The following is a 15,607-nucleotide window of genomic DNA, read 5'->3' as shown; positions in this document are numbered from 1 at the left end:
GTCACCGTCGATCCAGAGGTACGGGCCCTCTCCGCCCCCACTCTCGCTCGATCTGGAGCCGCAGGAGCCCACTGATCATTTCCCTCCCTCTTCCGCATCGGTTGCAGGTCGAACGGAGCAGTCTGTCCACCTCCCAAAGCTCCTCTACCGTGCCTCCTCGTCGCCGGCGAGCCAGGCCACCCCGGCGACCAACTCCGGCACCACCCGAACGGCGACACGACAAGGAGTCCAATGGTGCCATCAGCTCACCCCGCCATGCCCGGAAACATCGCCGGTGAGCACGCCGACCCTCTAGCCGCGAGGTCAGAGATGACAGGCGGGCCCCGCCTGTCATCCTCATCTCTCTCTCTCGCCCCCTCTCTATCCCACTGGCAGCTGGGCCCCGCCCGTCAGGTTCAAACCTGGCGCGTGCGCGTCGGCTCGGCTGGGCCGCGTCGCTGGCTGGGCCGCTGCCCTGCGGCAGTTCTGGCCCAGCAGGCACAGTGCCCCTTCCCCTTTTCCTTTTTCTGTCACTTTTCCAATAATTCCACAGGATAAAATATATGTCCAAATAAATTAATTCCAACTCCTAAGTTCCTAAAGTATTGCAGCCTATTTAATGGTGCAACTTTCATTCAAATCCAACAACCTTTTCTTCACTGTAAATATTTAAATGTGATTTTAAGCATTTAAATATACCTTTGTAAATTCATTTCTCCTATTCTTCTACTCCAAATCCAAAACTAGGAATTTCCCCCTTCTTAGTTTTCACCCTAGTATTTAACAAAAATGAGTTGACATTTTTCTGAGCACTTTGGTTTTTCTGTTTTACTATTGCCTTATTTTCTCGTTATTTTCTTGCGGCGAATAGATCTCGTATTTGACGAAGTAGTTGGATAAGAAGAAGGAGAAGGACTTGAAGACTTTGAAGACCAAGGCAAGCAGCCCTTTGACCATGTCTATGAAACCCTTTTTATGCATGTCATATAGCACTTTATTAGTGTTGCATCGGAATCATGATGAGATGGTAACCACTTTGATGGATTGCCTCTATTACTTCCTCATTGATACTTGCATTGTGCATGACCCTACCTCCTTATGAGGGTTATGCCGGTAGGAGTAGATAGGATGCTAAAGTAGTTGCTACGCAAAAAGGGACGGGAATAAGCATGGTGATGGAGACAAAGTATTTTTCAAAAGACTTTTCGAAAACCCCCATCGGGTGCCACTTATGCCTGGGGGAGATGATGGGTTGGGTAACCACTTGATGACGAAGTGGTGTACCGAGGCAAGTGTGTGTGTTTTTTTCAAAACGGATTGGCTTAAGCTGCGACTGTTATTCCAACCTTACATGCGCAACCACTCTACCCTTGTATGGGAAAGGGCATTATTGATTACCTAGGCCGATACTAGCTTGGAGCCTGCATTACTAGTGACGGGAGAGTTGTTGGTGCGCTCTCTCAGGACGGGGTCGTGCCAGGTAGGGCGGCCATGACTGTTTTCACAGGGCACCGGATACACCGTTGTGTCCCCTCTCGGATGTTACGATCTCGAGTGAGTCTCGTATGATGTACATCGTGAGGATACGGAACAACGAGCGGACTCCTTGTTAGTGTCATCTAGGGAAAGATAGTGATCGGGTGCTTACCCCGGGTATTTGAGGTACCGCGGGTCATGGATGACACGGAAGTTCCCCGGATCTTGTGGGTAAAGTGTGCAACCTCTGCAGAGTGTAAAACTATTTGAATAGCCGTGTCCACGGTCAAGGATAGTTGGGTAACCTCTCTTGGGCTACGTCCACATGTTACAAACCAGTTTGTCTGTTTGGATAAGTGGGAAGATCTACGTGGGTCAAGTCAAAGGACTTGACATGATTGAGTTGGGTTGATGCCCACTCTATTTATGTTGATATCTGTAACCTGTTCTCATGGTTACTTGAATTCTCCTGATGCATGTATTACAAGTTGTTGAGCATGTCATTGCACTCAAAACTAGCTTTCTGCAAAAATTTACCTATATCATGCATTGTTGAATCTTGAACCAAAACATGGGTTGCTTGCGAGTACATTCAAAGTACTCATTGGCTTGCCACTGGTTATTTTATTGGCCAGGCATGAAAGAACAGGATATAATGAAGAGTACCTTGGTGACGAACATGCGAGCTAGGACGCTTCCTAGTCAGAATGACTGTAGGGTTAAGGCAGATGGCATGGGTCCAAGTCATCGACGAAGATTTCCGCTGCGATGTTACACTCAAGACTCAACCATAATGGTCCTACTTGTGTAATATGGTACGTATGGATGTAAGACTCTTGTTATTCAGCTTCTGTGTGTTCAGTGAGCATTGATCTCTGGGATCACTGTACACGTGCATTCGGTGATCACGACTTATGAGTCGGGGTCCCCACAGGATCGTACTCTGGTTGACCTACGAGGTTCGGTAGTAACTTGATCTGAAGTTTCATGATCATCATCATTTGCTTCCTCACTGATTGGTGTAGGAATCACTGGAACTGATTTCTATGATGAACTACTTTCCAATTTGGGAGAAGGTACAATTACCTCATCAAGGTCTACTTTCCTCCCACTCACTTCTTTCGAGAGAAACTCCTTCTCTAGAAAGGATCCATTCTTAGCAACGAATATCTTGCCTTTGGATCTTTAATAGAAGGTGTACCCAACAGTCTCCTTTGGGTATCCTATGAAGACACATTTCTCCAATTTGGGTTCGAGCTTATCAGGTTGAAGCTTTTTCACATAAGCACCGCAGCCCCAAACTTTAAGAAACGATAGTGTAGGTTTCTTGCCAAACCACAGTTCATATGGCGTCATCTCAATGGATTTAGATGGTGCCCTATTTATCGTGAATGCAACCGTCTCTAAAGCATAACCCCAAAAAGATAGCGGTAAATTAGTAAGAGACATCATAGGTCGCACCATATCTAATAAAGTACGGTTACGACGTTCAGACACGCCATTACGCTATGGTGTTCCGGGTGGCGTGAGTTGCGAAACTATTCCACGTTGTTTCAAATGAAGACCAAAATCATAACTCAAATATTCACCTCCATGATCAGATCGTAGAAACTTTATTTTCTTGTTACAATGATTTTCCACTTCACTCTGAAAATTCTTTGAACTTTTCAAATGTTTCAGACTTATGTTTCATCAAGTAGATATACCCATATCTGCTCAAATCATCTGTGAAGGTCAGAAAATAACAATACCTACCGCGGGCCTCAACACTCATCGGACCACATACATTAGTATGTATTATTTCCAATAAGTCAGTTGCTCGCTGCATTGTTCCGGAGAACGGATTCTTAGTCATCTTGCCCATGAGGCATGGTTCGCAAGCATCAAGTGATTCCAAAAGCCCATCAGCATGGAGTTTCTTCATGCGCTTTACACCAATAGAACTAAATGGTAGTGCCACAAATAAGTTGCACTATCATTATTAACCTTGCATCTTTTGGCTTCAATATTATGAATATGTGTATCACTACACTCATGATTCAAAAAAATAGACCACTAATCAAGGGTGCATGACCATAAAAGATATTACTCATATAAATAGAACAACCATTATTCTCTGATTTAAATGAATAACCGTCTCGCATCAAACAGGATCCAGATATAATGTTCATGCTCATCGCTAGCACCAAATAACAATTATTTAGGTCTAAAACTAATCCCGACGGCAGATGTAGAGGTAGCGTGCCGACGGCGATCACATCGACTTTGGAACCATTTCCCACGCGTATCGTCACCTCGTCCTTAGCCAATCTTCATTTAATCCGTAGACCCTATTTCGAGTTGCAAATATGAGCAACATAACCAGTATCAAATACCTAGGCGCTACTACAAGCATTGGTAAGGTACACATCAATAACATGTATATCAAATATACCTTTCACTTTGACATCCTTCTTATCTGCCAAATACTTGGGGCAGTTCTGCTTCCAGTGACCAGTCCCTTTGCAGTAGAAGCACTCAGTTTCAGGCTTAGGTGCAGACTTGGGCTTCTTCCCTTGAGAAGCAACTTGCTTGTCATTCTTCTTGAAGTTCCCGTTCTTCCCTTTGCCCTATTTCTTGAAACTAGTGGTCTTGTTAACCATCAACACTTGATGCTCCTTCTTGATTTCTACCTCCGCAACCTTTAGCATCGCGAAGAGCTCGGGAATTGTCTTGTTCATCCCTTGCATATTATAGTTCATCACGAAGCCTTTATAGCTTGGTGGTAGTGTTGAAGAGCTCTATCAATGACACTATCATCAGGAAGATTAACTCCCAGCTGAGTCAAGTGGTTATGGTACCCAGACATTCTGAGTATGTGTTCACTAACAGAACTGTTCTCCTCCATTTTTCAGCTGTAGAACTTGTTGGAGACTTCATATATCTCAACTCGGGCATTTGCTTGAAACATTAACTTCAACTCCTGGAACATCTCATATGCTCCATGACGTTCAAAACATCTTTGAGGTCCCGATTCTAAGTCGTAAAGCATGGCACACTGAACTATCGAGTAGTCATCAGCATTGCTCTGTCAGACGTTCATAACGTTCGGAGTTGCTCCTGCAGCGGGTCTTGCACCTAGCGGTGCTTCCAGGACGTAATTCTTCTGTGTAGCAATGAGGATAATCCTCAAGTTACGGACCCAGTCCGTGTAGTTGCTACCATCATCTTTCAACTTATCTTTCTCTATGAACGCATTAAAATTCCAGGGAACGGTAGCACGGGCCATTGATCTACAACAACATAGATATGCAAAAAACTATCAGGTACTAAGTTCATGATAAATTAAAGTTCAATTAATCATATTACTTAAGAACTCCCACTTAGATAGACATCCCTCTAGTCATCTAAATGATCACGTGATCCATATCAACTAAACCATGTCCGATCATCACATGAGATGGAGTAGTTTTCAATGGTGAACATCACTATGTTGATCATATCTACTATATGATTCACGTTTGACCTTTCGGTCTCGGTGTTCCGAGGCCATATGTGCATATGCTAGGCTCGTCAAGTTTAACCCGAGTATTCTGCACATGCAAAACTGGCTTGCACACGTTGTATGTGAATGTAGAGCTTATCACACCCGATCATCACGTGGTGTCTCGGCACGACGAACTGTAGCAACGGTGGATACTCAGGGAGAACACTTGTACCTTGAAATTTAGTGAGGGATCATCTTATAATGCTACCGCCGTACTAAGCAAAATAAGATGCATAAAGGATAAACATCACATGTAATCAAAATATGTGACATGATATGGACATCATCATCTTGTGCCTTTGATCTCCATCTCCAAAGCACCATCATGATCTCCATCGTCACCGGCTTGACACCTTGATCTCCATCGTAGCATCGTTGTCGTCTCGCCAACTATTGCTTCTACAACTATCGCTACCGCTTAGTGATAAAGTAAAGCAATTACATGGTGAATTTCATACAATAAAGTGACAACCATAAAGCTCCTGCTAGTTGCCGATGACTTTTACAAAACATGATCATCTCATACAACAATTTATATCTCATCACGTCTTGATCATATCACATCACAACATGCCCTGCAAAAACAAGTTAGACGTCCTCTACTTTGTTGTTGCAAGTTTTACGTGGCTGCTACGGGCTTCTAGCAAGAACCGTTCTTACCTACGCATCAAAACCACAACAATTTTTTGTCAAGTGTGTTGTTTTAACCTTCAACAAGGACTGGTCATAGTCAAACTCGATTCAATGAAAGTTGGAGAAACAGACACCCGCTAGCCACCTGTGTGCGAAGCACGCCGGTAGAACCAGTCTCATGAACGCGGTCATGTAATGTCGGTCCGGGCCACTTCATCCAACAATACCGCTGAATCAAAGTAAGACATTGGTGGTAAGCAGTATGACTATCATCACCCACAACTCAATGTGTTCTACTCGTGCATATATCATCTACGCATAGACTTGGCTCGGATGCCACTGTTGGGTAACGTAGTGCTTCAAAAAAATTCGTATGATCACATAAGATCTATATAGGAGATGCATAGCAATGCGAGGGGAGAGTGTGTCCACGTACCCTTGTATACCGAAAGCGGAAGCGTTTAGTAACACGGTTGATGTAGTCGAATGTCTTCACGATCCAACCGATCCAAGTACCGAACGTACGGTACCTCCGTGTTCAGCACACATTCAGCATGATGACGTCCCTCGAGCTCTTGATCCAGTAGAGGGTCGAGGGATATTTTCGTCAGCACGACGGTGTGGTGACGGTGTTGATCATGTGATCCGCACAGGGCTTCACCTAAGCACTACTACAATATGACCGAGGTGGTAAACTGTGGAGGGGGGCACCACACACTACTAAGACCATTGATGTTGTGTCTTTGGTGTGCCCCCCCCCCCCGCCCCCGTATATAAAATGGGGGGGAGGTGGTGGTGGCCGGCCGAGGGGGGCACGCCAAGGGGGGGTCCTGCTAGTACTCTGTTCCTAGTAGGATTCCGCCCCCTCCTTCCATCTAACGGAGAGGGGAAAGGGGAAAGGAGGGAGAGGGAGAAGGAAAGGGAGGCCGCGCCCCCACCCCTTGTCCAATTCGGATTGGTCTTGGGGGCGCCACCTCATGTGGCAGCCTACCTCTCTCCACTATGGCCCAATAGGCCCATTAACTTTCCCGGGGGTTCCGGTAACCTCCCGGTACTCCGAAAAATCCCCGATCTTCTTCGGAACCATTCCGGTGTCCGTATATAGCCTTCCAATATATGAATCTTTACCTCTCAACCATTTCGAGACTCCTCATCATGTCCGTGATCTCATCCAGGAATCCGAACAAACTTCAATCATCAAAACACATAACTCATAATATAAATCGTCATCGAACATTAAGCGTGCGAACCATACAGGTTCGAGAACTATGTAGACATGACCGAGACACATCTCCAGTTAATAACTAATAACGGAACCTGGATGCTCATATTGGCTCCTACATATTCTACGAAGATCTTTATCGGTCAAACCGCATAACAACATACGTCATTCCCTTTGTCATCGGTATGTTACTTGCCCGAGATTTGATCGTCGGTATCATCATACCTAGTTCAATATCGTTACCGGCAAGTCTATTTACTCGTTCCTTAATGCATCATCCCATAACTAACTCATTAGTCACATTGCTTGCAAGGCTTATAGTGATGTGCATTACCGAGAGGGCCCAGAGATACCTCTCCGATACACAGAGTGACAAATCCTAATCTCGATCTATGCCAACTCAACAAACACCTTCAAAGACACCTGTAGAGAATCTTTATAATCACCCAGTTACGTTGTGACGTTTGATAGCACACAAAGTGTTCCTCCGGTATTCGGGAGTTGCATAATCTCATAGTTAGAGGAATATGTGTAAGTCATGAAGAAAGCAATAGCAATAAAACTAAACGATCATTACGTTAAGCTAACGGATGGGTTTTGTCCATCACATCATTCTCTAATGTTGTGATCCCGTTGATCAAATGACAACACATGTCTATGGTCAGGAAACTTAATAATCTTTGATTAACGAGCTAATCAAGTAGAGGCATACTAGGGACACTCTATTTGTCTATGTATTCACACATGTACTAAGTTTCCGGTTAATACAATTCTAGCATGAATAATAAACATTTATCATGATATAAGGAAATATAAATAACAACTTTATTATTGCCTCTAGGGCATATTTCCTTCAATATCAAGTGCATATCAGGATGTTCAGTTCCATCTCCTGCATAAGTATTAGCTAGCAGTTGTTCTATCATACCTGAAGGAATTTCATAACCAATATTTTTAGTAGGTGCAGTAGGTTGAGGGGCAACAAATTGTGGTTCCGGTCGAGGTGAAGATACCCCGAACAAACCCATCAAAGGATGGTTCTCCATAGTAACAAGTGATAATAAATTTCAGCACGTAGTAATAATTTTTCCTTACCAATTTCCAGTTAGCAAGAGCGCTTCACTCCCCGACAACGGCGCCAGGAAAGAGCCTTGATGACCCACAAGTATAGGGGATCAATCGTAGTCCTTTCGATAAGTAGGAGTGTCGAACCCAACGAGGAGCAGAAGGAAATAGCAAGTGGTTTCCAGCAAGGTAATCTCTGCAAGCAATGAAATTATCGGTAACGAGTAGTTTGATAGCAAGGTAATTTGTAACGAGCAAGTTACTTTCATCATAATAAGCGAAGCGTTCTTGACGGTCTTTTATAATAAGGTAGTAACGTAGCCCAATCCTTTTGTGGCAAAGGACGGACCAAAACAATCTTTTATAATAAGTGAAACGTTCTTGAGGGTACACGAAAATTTCATCTAGTCACTTTCATCATGTTGGTTCGATTTTGTTCGCTACTTTGATAATTTGATATGTGGGTGGACCGGTGCTTAGGTGCTATTATTACTTGAACAACATCCTACTTATGATTAACCCCCTCGCAAGCATCCGCAACTACGAGAAAAGTATTAAGATAAAATCTAATCATAGCATTAAACTTTTGGATCCAAATCAGTCCCTTACGAAATAGCACATAAACTAGGGTACAAGCTTTTGTCACTCTAGCAACCCATCATCTAATAACTACTCCACAATGCATTCTCTTAGGCCCAAATATGGTGAAGTGCCATGTAGTCGAAGTTCACACAACACAACTAAGGGAATCACAACATACATATCATCAAAATATCAAACACATATCAAGTTCACATGATTACTTGCAACAAGATTTCTCTCGTGACCTCAAGAACAAAAGTAACTACTCACAAATGATAATCATGCTCAAGATCAAAGGGGTATTAAATAGCACAATGGATTTGAACATATAATCTTGCACCAAATAAACCATATAGTAATCAACTATAAGATGTAATCAACACTACTAGTCACCCACAGGTACCAATCTGAGGTTCTGGCACAAAGATTGAACACAAGAGATGAACTAGGGTTTGAGAGGAGATGGTGCTGTTGAATATGTTGATGAAGATTAGCCTCCCAAAGATGAGAGGGTTGTTGGTGATGATGATGATGATGACGATGATTTCCCCTCCGGGAGGGAAGTTCCCCCGGCAGAATCGTTCTGCCGGAGGGCAAAAGTGCTCCTGCCCAAGTTCTGCCTCGAGATGGCGGCGCTCCATCCCGAAAGTCCCCCCCCCCTATTTTTTTCTAGGTCAAAATGACTTATATACCAGAAGAGGGGCACCGGAGGTGGGCTGAGGAGGGCACAACCCACCAGGGCCCGCCTGGGCTGCCTCGCACGCCCAGGTGGGTTGTGCCCACCTGGTGGGCCCCCTCTGGTAGTTATTTGCTCCAATATTCCTCATATATTTCAAAACAATTCTCCGTAAATTTTCATCTCATTTGGAGATGTGCAGAATAGGTGACTCTGACGTAGCTTTTTCAGGTCCAGAATTCCAGATGTCGGCATTCTTCCTCTTTGTGTAAACCTTGCATATTAAGAGAGAAAAGGCATTAGAATGACTCCATAAAGCATTATTATGCATAAAAACATTATAAATAACAGTAAGAAAACATGATGCAAAATGGACGTATCAGCATGCATCTAGTGTATCAAATTAACAAGAACGGAGTAACGCATTAAGCAAACATGATGTAGAGGGATAAATCCAAACAATATGGTAAAACCCCCATCTTTTTATCGTTAATCCTTGCGCTTTAGGGCCGAACTAAAACCTTTTACTTGTGCTCTCCATTCATACTACCTTGATTCTCCATCCTTGTACACCCAGGTATTATATTTAATCCTCTTGCAAAAGCTTAAATAGTAAATATCTTTTGCACCGAAAGACAAGTTTACAATCCGCTTGGACCATTACATTTGTCCTGATGAGATCTATGAAATAAGATTAATATTGAGTGCATATTTTGATGAGTACTTTTCACTTTAAAATATGGTGAAACCAAAGTAAACTTCATTGGAACCATGACCGAGACAATTTATTGTGTAGATATGTTTAAAGAAACAAGAAACATTATGTTTTAAAAGTGCACAGCAATGTTTCCTTGTGTTTCAATGTGCTTCAACCAATTTTGTTGGGTTTCACTGTGTTTTAGAGTAACATTTCATTGCGTTTTATAATATTTTACCCGGTTCCACTGCGTGCCACAATTTTTCATTGTGTTTTCGTTCGCTTCAAACATGTATTAGGCATAGTTGATTTTCTTTTATAAAACAAGAATAAATTGTATGCATTTTCTTTAGGTATCGTCGTGTTTTAGAGTCGATGTAAATGTTTCACTTTGTGTCACTATGCTACCTTGTTTGTACATTATTATGACGTGCACCATAACGTTTATAGCATTCCAACGAATTTTGTTGGGTTTTATCGTATTTTAGATTGAATTATAATGATCCATTTGCCTGTGTGTCACCTTAACTTTTACCCTATCCCGATGTGCACCTCAAACGTTTTCGTTGCTTTTTGCGGGCGTCGGACCAATTTTGTTGGGTCTTGTCGTGTTTTGGAGCGCATATTTCATACAAGTCTAATTATGTTTTAGTACGTATCAAAATTCAAATTTGCCAAAACACATTGTATATCGTCCGAGGTAGAAATCAAAAGTGGACGTGAGATGCATGGACGCTATTTGCTCATTTCGGCCAAGCAGAGCAGAGGTCGTATGATTCTTTTATGAAACGGAGGTTTCCAGTGAGATCCTTGCAAATTCCAAAGAGACCTTCTTTGCTTATTCTATGCCGGTGACTATCGTCGACAGCTCCTCTCCGTTTTACTACCGCGCAAGCAAACTTTTGTACTCCAGTACGATCGTATCGTATCCTATCCCACCAAGTGCCCGATCGTTGGCGCCATCATTTGATTTCCACGCAAATAATATATCGCGTAGCCACTCCATCAAGCTTCTGGTGCTACTGCGGCAGTGGCGCCGGCCTCCACGTCCTTGCTGCTGCTGCCGGAGCGGCTGTCGTCGTCCTTGCCACTCTCCTGCAGCTCCATGATAGGCTTCATCTTGCGGTCCGTGATGGCGATGGCGATGTCGTTGGGGAAAAGGTCGTGGAACACCAAGGCGTGCACCATGGTGGTGGCCAAGAGGCCCGTCACGGCGAGCGTGGCCAGCAGCGACAGCCCCACGCACAGCGCCTTGGTGAAGGCGTTGTCCACCACGGTGGCGTACCGGATGGACGCGATGGCCGCGCCGGTCATCGGGAACGTGTAAGCCCACCACGACAGCGAGAACCTGAACCCTCTGAAGAAGTTGATCCGGACGGCCAGCGACGCGTAGAGGAACATGGCGATGAAGTAGGCGAGCTTGGCCCCCACGCCGAACTCGTCCACGATCTTGGCCCACGCCATGGACGCCACGCTCGGCGCCGCCACGAAGAGGAAGAAGACCGGGTGCAGGTCCTTGGGCAGCGTCGCGTTGGTGGGCAGCCGCTGGTACAGCGTCACGAACAGCACGGTGTAGTGCGCCACCCCGACGCCGAAGAAGAAGATGGGACCTTCCTTGAGCCCCATGGACGCGCCCATCAGCGCGCCCACGAAGTTGCCCACCACGGACAGGTGGTTGGACGGGTTGGCCACCTTGGACAGCCGCCTCTGCCCGCCGGACATCCACTGCCCGTAGATCTTGAGCTCCAGGCACAGAAACGGAGACATGAGCGCGTACCAGAGCCAGGTAGGCAGCTGGGTGGCCACGAAGGGGGGCACGCCCATGGCCAGGAACAGACACGCGATCCACGGCGCGAAGAAGAAGTTGACACGGATGGGGTGGTAGTACTCGCGACGGACGGCCTCGAAGAAGAAGACGATCTTGAATGCGTACGCGGCCGTGATGATGGACATGAGCCCCACGGAGATGAACCAAAGAACCAGGTTCACCTTGGGGTTCACGTGCAGGAACTCGGTCGGCGCCGCCGTCGCGATCGTCTTGTACAGGATCGCCTGGCTGCTGACCCCGAGGCACATACCGAATGCCGAGATGGGGAACCGGAGCAGGAACGGCCACTTCTTGTCCGCCGGCAGCGCCAGCTCCTCCGACGACTGAAGCAATCGATCGCACAAGTTTCAGAATCTTGAGACTCGAATGGGAGGGCAATGTGCATGATAATGTGATCGACCGATCGAGGAAGAAGAAGAAGAAGTAGTGGTACCTTGAGTTTGTCCAGCTCGGGTCCCTCCAGTGCGGCGAAGAAGCGATCAACGTTGTCGCCACTCACGGCTTCTCCCTGTCCCTGGGCGAACTCCTCCTCTTCGGGGGTGCTAACCGGCAGGCCGCCGCCGGCCAGATGGGTGATCTGCCGCTCCAGCTTCCCGGAAAACGTCTTGAACGAGTCGTAGCGCTTGTCCCGGTTCATCGTCCTGCCGCCCCGGCTACCCATCCGTCTCACGCCGTGGGTGGGCACCCCGCCGGGGTTCGGCTGCGACCGGAACATCACCCTGTGCGGCTGCGCGAACCTCACGTTCTGCGCCGGCTCCTGCGCCGCGTTGGACATGGCCTGCTTCCGCTCGTGCAAGTCGCCGCCGGGTGCCACGAGGGGCTCGCCAAAGCCGGTCGGCGACGATGGCAGGCTGATCGACACGGGGTGCCCCGAGCGCTGCCCCGGCGGGTTGAACGGCGAGTCGAAAGCTGGGATCACCGCCTCGCTGCGCGGGGCCACGCGCTCCGGCGGGCGCATCTGCATCAAATTGAAACACATAGGCGATCGATCATGTCCAAGCTCCATTTCTTCTCAGGCGTGCCGTGATCCGTACGAGGGAGCGGAGCGGAAGACTGACTCACCCGGGCGGGGCGGCCCGGGTCGGGGTGAAGCACCGGTCTGGGGCTCTGCATCGGGGTGGTGGTGTCGAAGCCGTCGAGATGGGAAACCTCGACGTTGGCGAGGAGGGACGGCACCTCGCCGGTCTTGCTGCTTGTGTTGGCTTCCATGGCTCGCTCAGACGGCACCTGCACAGAGCGAGTGTGAGAACTAAGTGGAGTACAACTATACATCATCCAAGTCACCATCCAAACTTTCAAGTGCAAATCGATGTCTTTCTGCAAACTTAGTAGTGCCAAAGCCAAACTGTCCATGTCGCGCTGGACCAGCAGGCGATCAGCAGATTTGGCTTTATATTTCACCTTTGTGTATCTTAATAACGAAATGAAATCGGTAGAGCTTCTCTGCCTTGCCTAAAAATCCCAATGAAAGAGTTGCATCCAAGTTGTTGAGTAACTCTGGGCGTTGTTAGGCTAGGCGGGCGGACAGGCATGGAAGTACGTACTCAGAGCATCAGCGTCAGAAGCACAAAACCCTTTTGATGAAGAGGGAGGAAAAACCTAGGAAGGCAGGCAGGGGACACAATGCAAGGTGGTGGACAAAGCATGTGCAAGTGCAAGCGGCGATTTGTGTTTGGCTTTTAAATAGGCAGATGCGCCGTTCGTATATGGTGATTAGTCGATGACTGGCTGGTTCGTTGGCTTGGCACTGGCCCCATCAGTGCGTGACACATCGCGTGGACACATCCTAGCTAGGACTAGGAGCTGTATGTGTCATCCTCGGAAAAAAAAGAGGAGCTGGATGTATGCGTCCTTCTGGCTGGGCACTACGCGTCACCACCTGACAGTTGTGGATGCTACTGAAACAAACAGGTTGTGAGAGCAAGCTGTATACTACTAGCAGTGAATACTACTCCACGACGCTACACGAGAGCTTCACACAAGTCTGTTTGTTTTTTCTACTGACAGATCTTGGCAGCTCTCCGAAACGAGGCACCCAAAGTGTGGTGAGCAGTGCTGCACTTGCACATTTACAGGAGTTTCAGTAACGTTCTGACGCGGATGACAAGAGTAACGTGCGTTTGGGGGTGGCGGCCTAATTCAAGGAAGTTGGTTATTTCATTTTCCTCATTCTCGCTCCTCCTTGTAAGGAGACTCTTTCCATGATGAATGAAACTTTTAACTATGGCATTACTGCTGGAGCGTCACTTTCAGGAGTAGCAAGATGGATAAAATTTCGTTCAAGCTATTAGGTGGATAAAATTTTCGTTTGGGTTCCAGTGACCTCTAATCGTACCCGATTCCTCTTGTTTGGAGAAACAAACACGCTCCTGGTTGGCAAGGATTCTGCTGAACAACCCCCCTCCCGCCCTCCCCCACGTCAGGCCAGCAGACGTTGTTGAATCATCAGTCGTCGCAAGTTTCACAGTCTAAAATAGTCCAGGTGGCAGGAGCAATTCCAGGCCGGGCAAAAATGCACGGTGTGAGATAGAAACAGCTGTGCATGCACACTTCAAATCAGAGTCCAGGACGTGAGTAATAAAATGATTAAAATCAGGGGCGTCCCCATCGTCATCGTCTTGACAAGGGACTAGCCGTAGGTAGAGGAGCCGATCAGGATGGATGGATCGGGCATGGAAAGGCTTGACATCCTGGAGACAGACAGGACAAGATCAGCCGTCGCCCATCGACCGCGCCGCATGTGTGGTACAGTATATGTTTTCATTTGATTTCACAGCTGGGACTGGGAGGAGATACTGGAGGGAACGCATCGGTCGTTAGCCGTACGTCGACGTCCGCGGCGGTGGCGTCCGTCTGGTCGGGCCATAGACGAGACGCCGCATGTGTCCCAGGATGACTTGTGCAAGACAAGGAGGTTTTTAAATCATAAAATTCAAGTAAAAAACTCGTCTTGTCCTGGCGAGATTGGTGCAAAGCTGGTTCCGTATGCATGAGGCAAACCTACTTAGCTACTAGATCGCTTGGTTTACGCCCTAATCCCTGGCCAGCTAATACTAATATTCCTACGGCGACGGCGCAGGACACGCGCATGCATGCATGCATACAATTCTTGTGAGCGCATGCATAAACAATTCCTCTTATCCCAGGCGCAAACAAAACAAGCGGGATTGGATGTTACCTGAGAGAGAGAGGGAGAGAGACAGCTAGGTACGACGACGGAGGAGGCCAGGGCAGCAAGGGACAAGGCCGGCCGGCGATGTTGGCGGCCGCGGCAGCCGGTCCGGCAGCGGAGGATCGCCGGAACCAGCACCCAGCCTGGAGAGGAGAGCCAAAACGGGCGCGGCCGTTGGGTGGCCTAGCTTTCCTATTACCACGCGGCGGCGTGGGTTGTTGGCGGGGGGCAGGCTGGACCGGAGCTCCTAAACATGGCAAGACAGACGGCAGAGGGAAAGGTACAGCTCGATCTTGATCAGCGCAGCAGCAGAATAAAAATAAAATAGGTCGATCTGTATGCGCATAGACCCACGGCATGCACGGTGGTCGTCCTTGGCCGACTTATCCAAGGATGCCCCGAGCCACATCAATCAAAGGAAAGGAATCGTGCCCGGCCACGTGATTGGGGCAGGAGGGCCGCATGAAACCGGTGATCGCGCCAGGGAGATTTTGTTCCATCGCCATGTTGCCCAAGTACCGCTTGTCTTGTCTTTGAGGGGTTCGGTTCCTCTACGATTATGCTATCACTATAATCCAAGGGCAGCTCCAATCTACGTCCATTGTAATCTAAGGGCAGCTGACCTGCAAAGTTGCTCCGGTATCCGTCTGCAGACAGGGAAAGGCAGCTGACCTGCAAATTTGCTCCTACATCCGTCTGCAGACAGGAAAAGGCAGCTGACCTGCAAATTTGCTCCGGCATCCGTCCACAG

The 15,607-nt window shown here is 47.3% G+C and overlaps 1 protein-coding gene across 3 annotated transcripts; it reads right to left on the bottom strand.

The window, feature by feature from the left end:
* Positions 1–10,617: 10,617 nt before the first annotated feature.
* LOC125553278 (S-type anion channel SLAH2) lies at positions 10,618–15,088 on the bottom strand. 3 transcript variants are annotated; one of them, XM_048717102.2, is made up of 4 exons: positions 14,863–15,088; positions 12,747–12,911; positions 12,118–12,642; positions 10,618–12,007 (listed from the first exon to the last, which is right to left on the bottom strand). In XM_048717102.2, the coding sequence occupies exons 2-4, from the start codon at positions 12,891–12,893 to the stop codon at positions 10,862–10,864; spliced, it is 1,818 nt and encodes a 605-aa protein (XP_048573059.1). In that variant the 5' UTR covers positions 12,894–12,911; positions 14,863–15,088; the 3' UTR covers positions 10,618–10,861. The 3 variants fall into 3 exon arrangements, with proteins under 3 accessions (XP_048573059.1, XP_048573063.1, XP_048573051.2); XM_048717106.2 differs by lacking the exon at positions 14,863–15,088 and adding an exon at positions 13,229–13,317; XM_048717094.2 differs by lacking the exon at positions 14,863–15,088 and having other exon boundaries at positions 12,747–13,052.
* Between the last annotated feature and the right edge of the window lie 519 nt (positions 15,089–15,607).

Source organism: Triticum urartu, chromosome 1A (genome assembly GCF_056163025.1).
Source record: "Triticum urartu cultivar PI428250 chromosome 1A, HENAU_Tu73, whole genome shotgun sequence".
NCBI lineage: Eukaryota > Viridiplantae > Streptophyta > Magnoliopsida > Poales > Poaceae > Triticum > Triticum urartu.
This window is presented reverse-complemented; position numbering and strand designations above follow the sequence as displayed.

What these genes read in the sequence shown, in the direction of transcription:
- LOC125553278 (XM_048717094.2), bottom strand. Translation starts at nt 13,037, where the DNA reads ATGGACAGTTTGGCTTTGGCACTACTAAGTTTGCAGAAAGACATCGAT. An exon ending in ACCCGGGCCGCCCCGCCCGG is followed by an intron (nt 12,643 to 12,746) that starts GTGAGTCAGTCT and finishes AATTTGATGCAG; the next exon opens with ATGCGCCCGCCGGAGCGCGT. An exon ending in CCGAGCTGGACAAACTCAAG is followed by an intron (nt 12,008 to 12,117) that starts GTACCACTACTT and finishes CGATTGCTTCAG; the next exon opens with TCGTCGGAGGAGCTGGCGCT.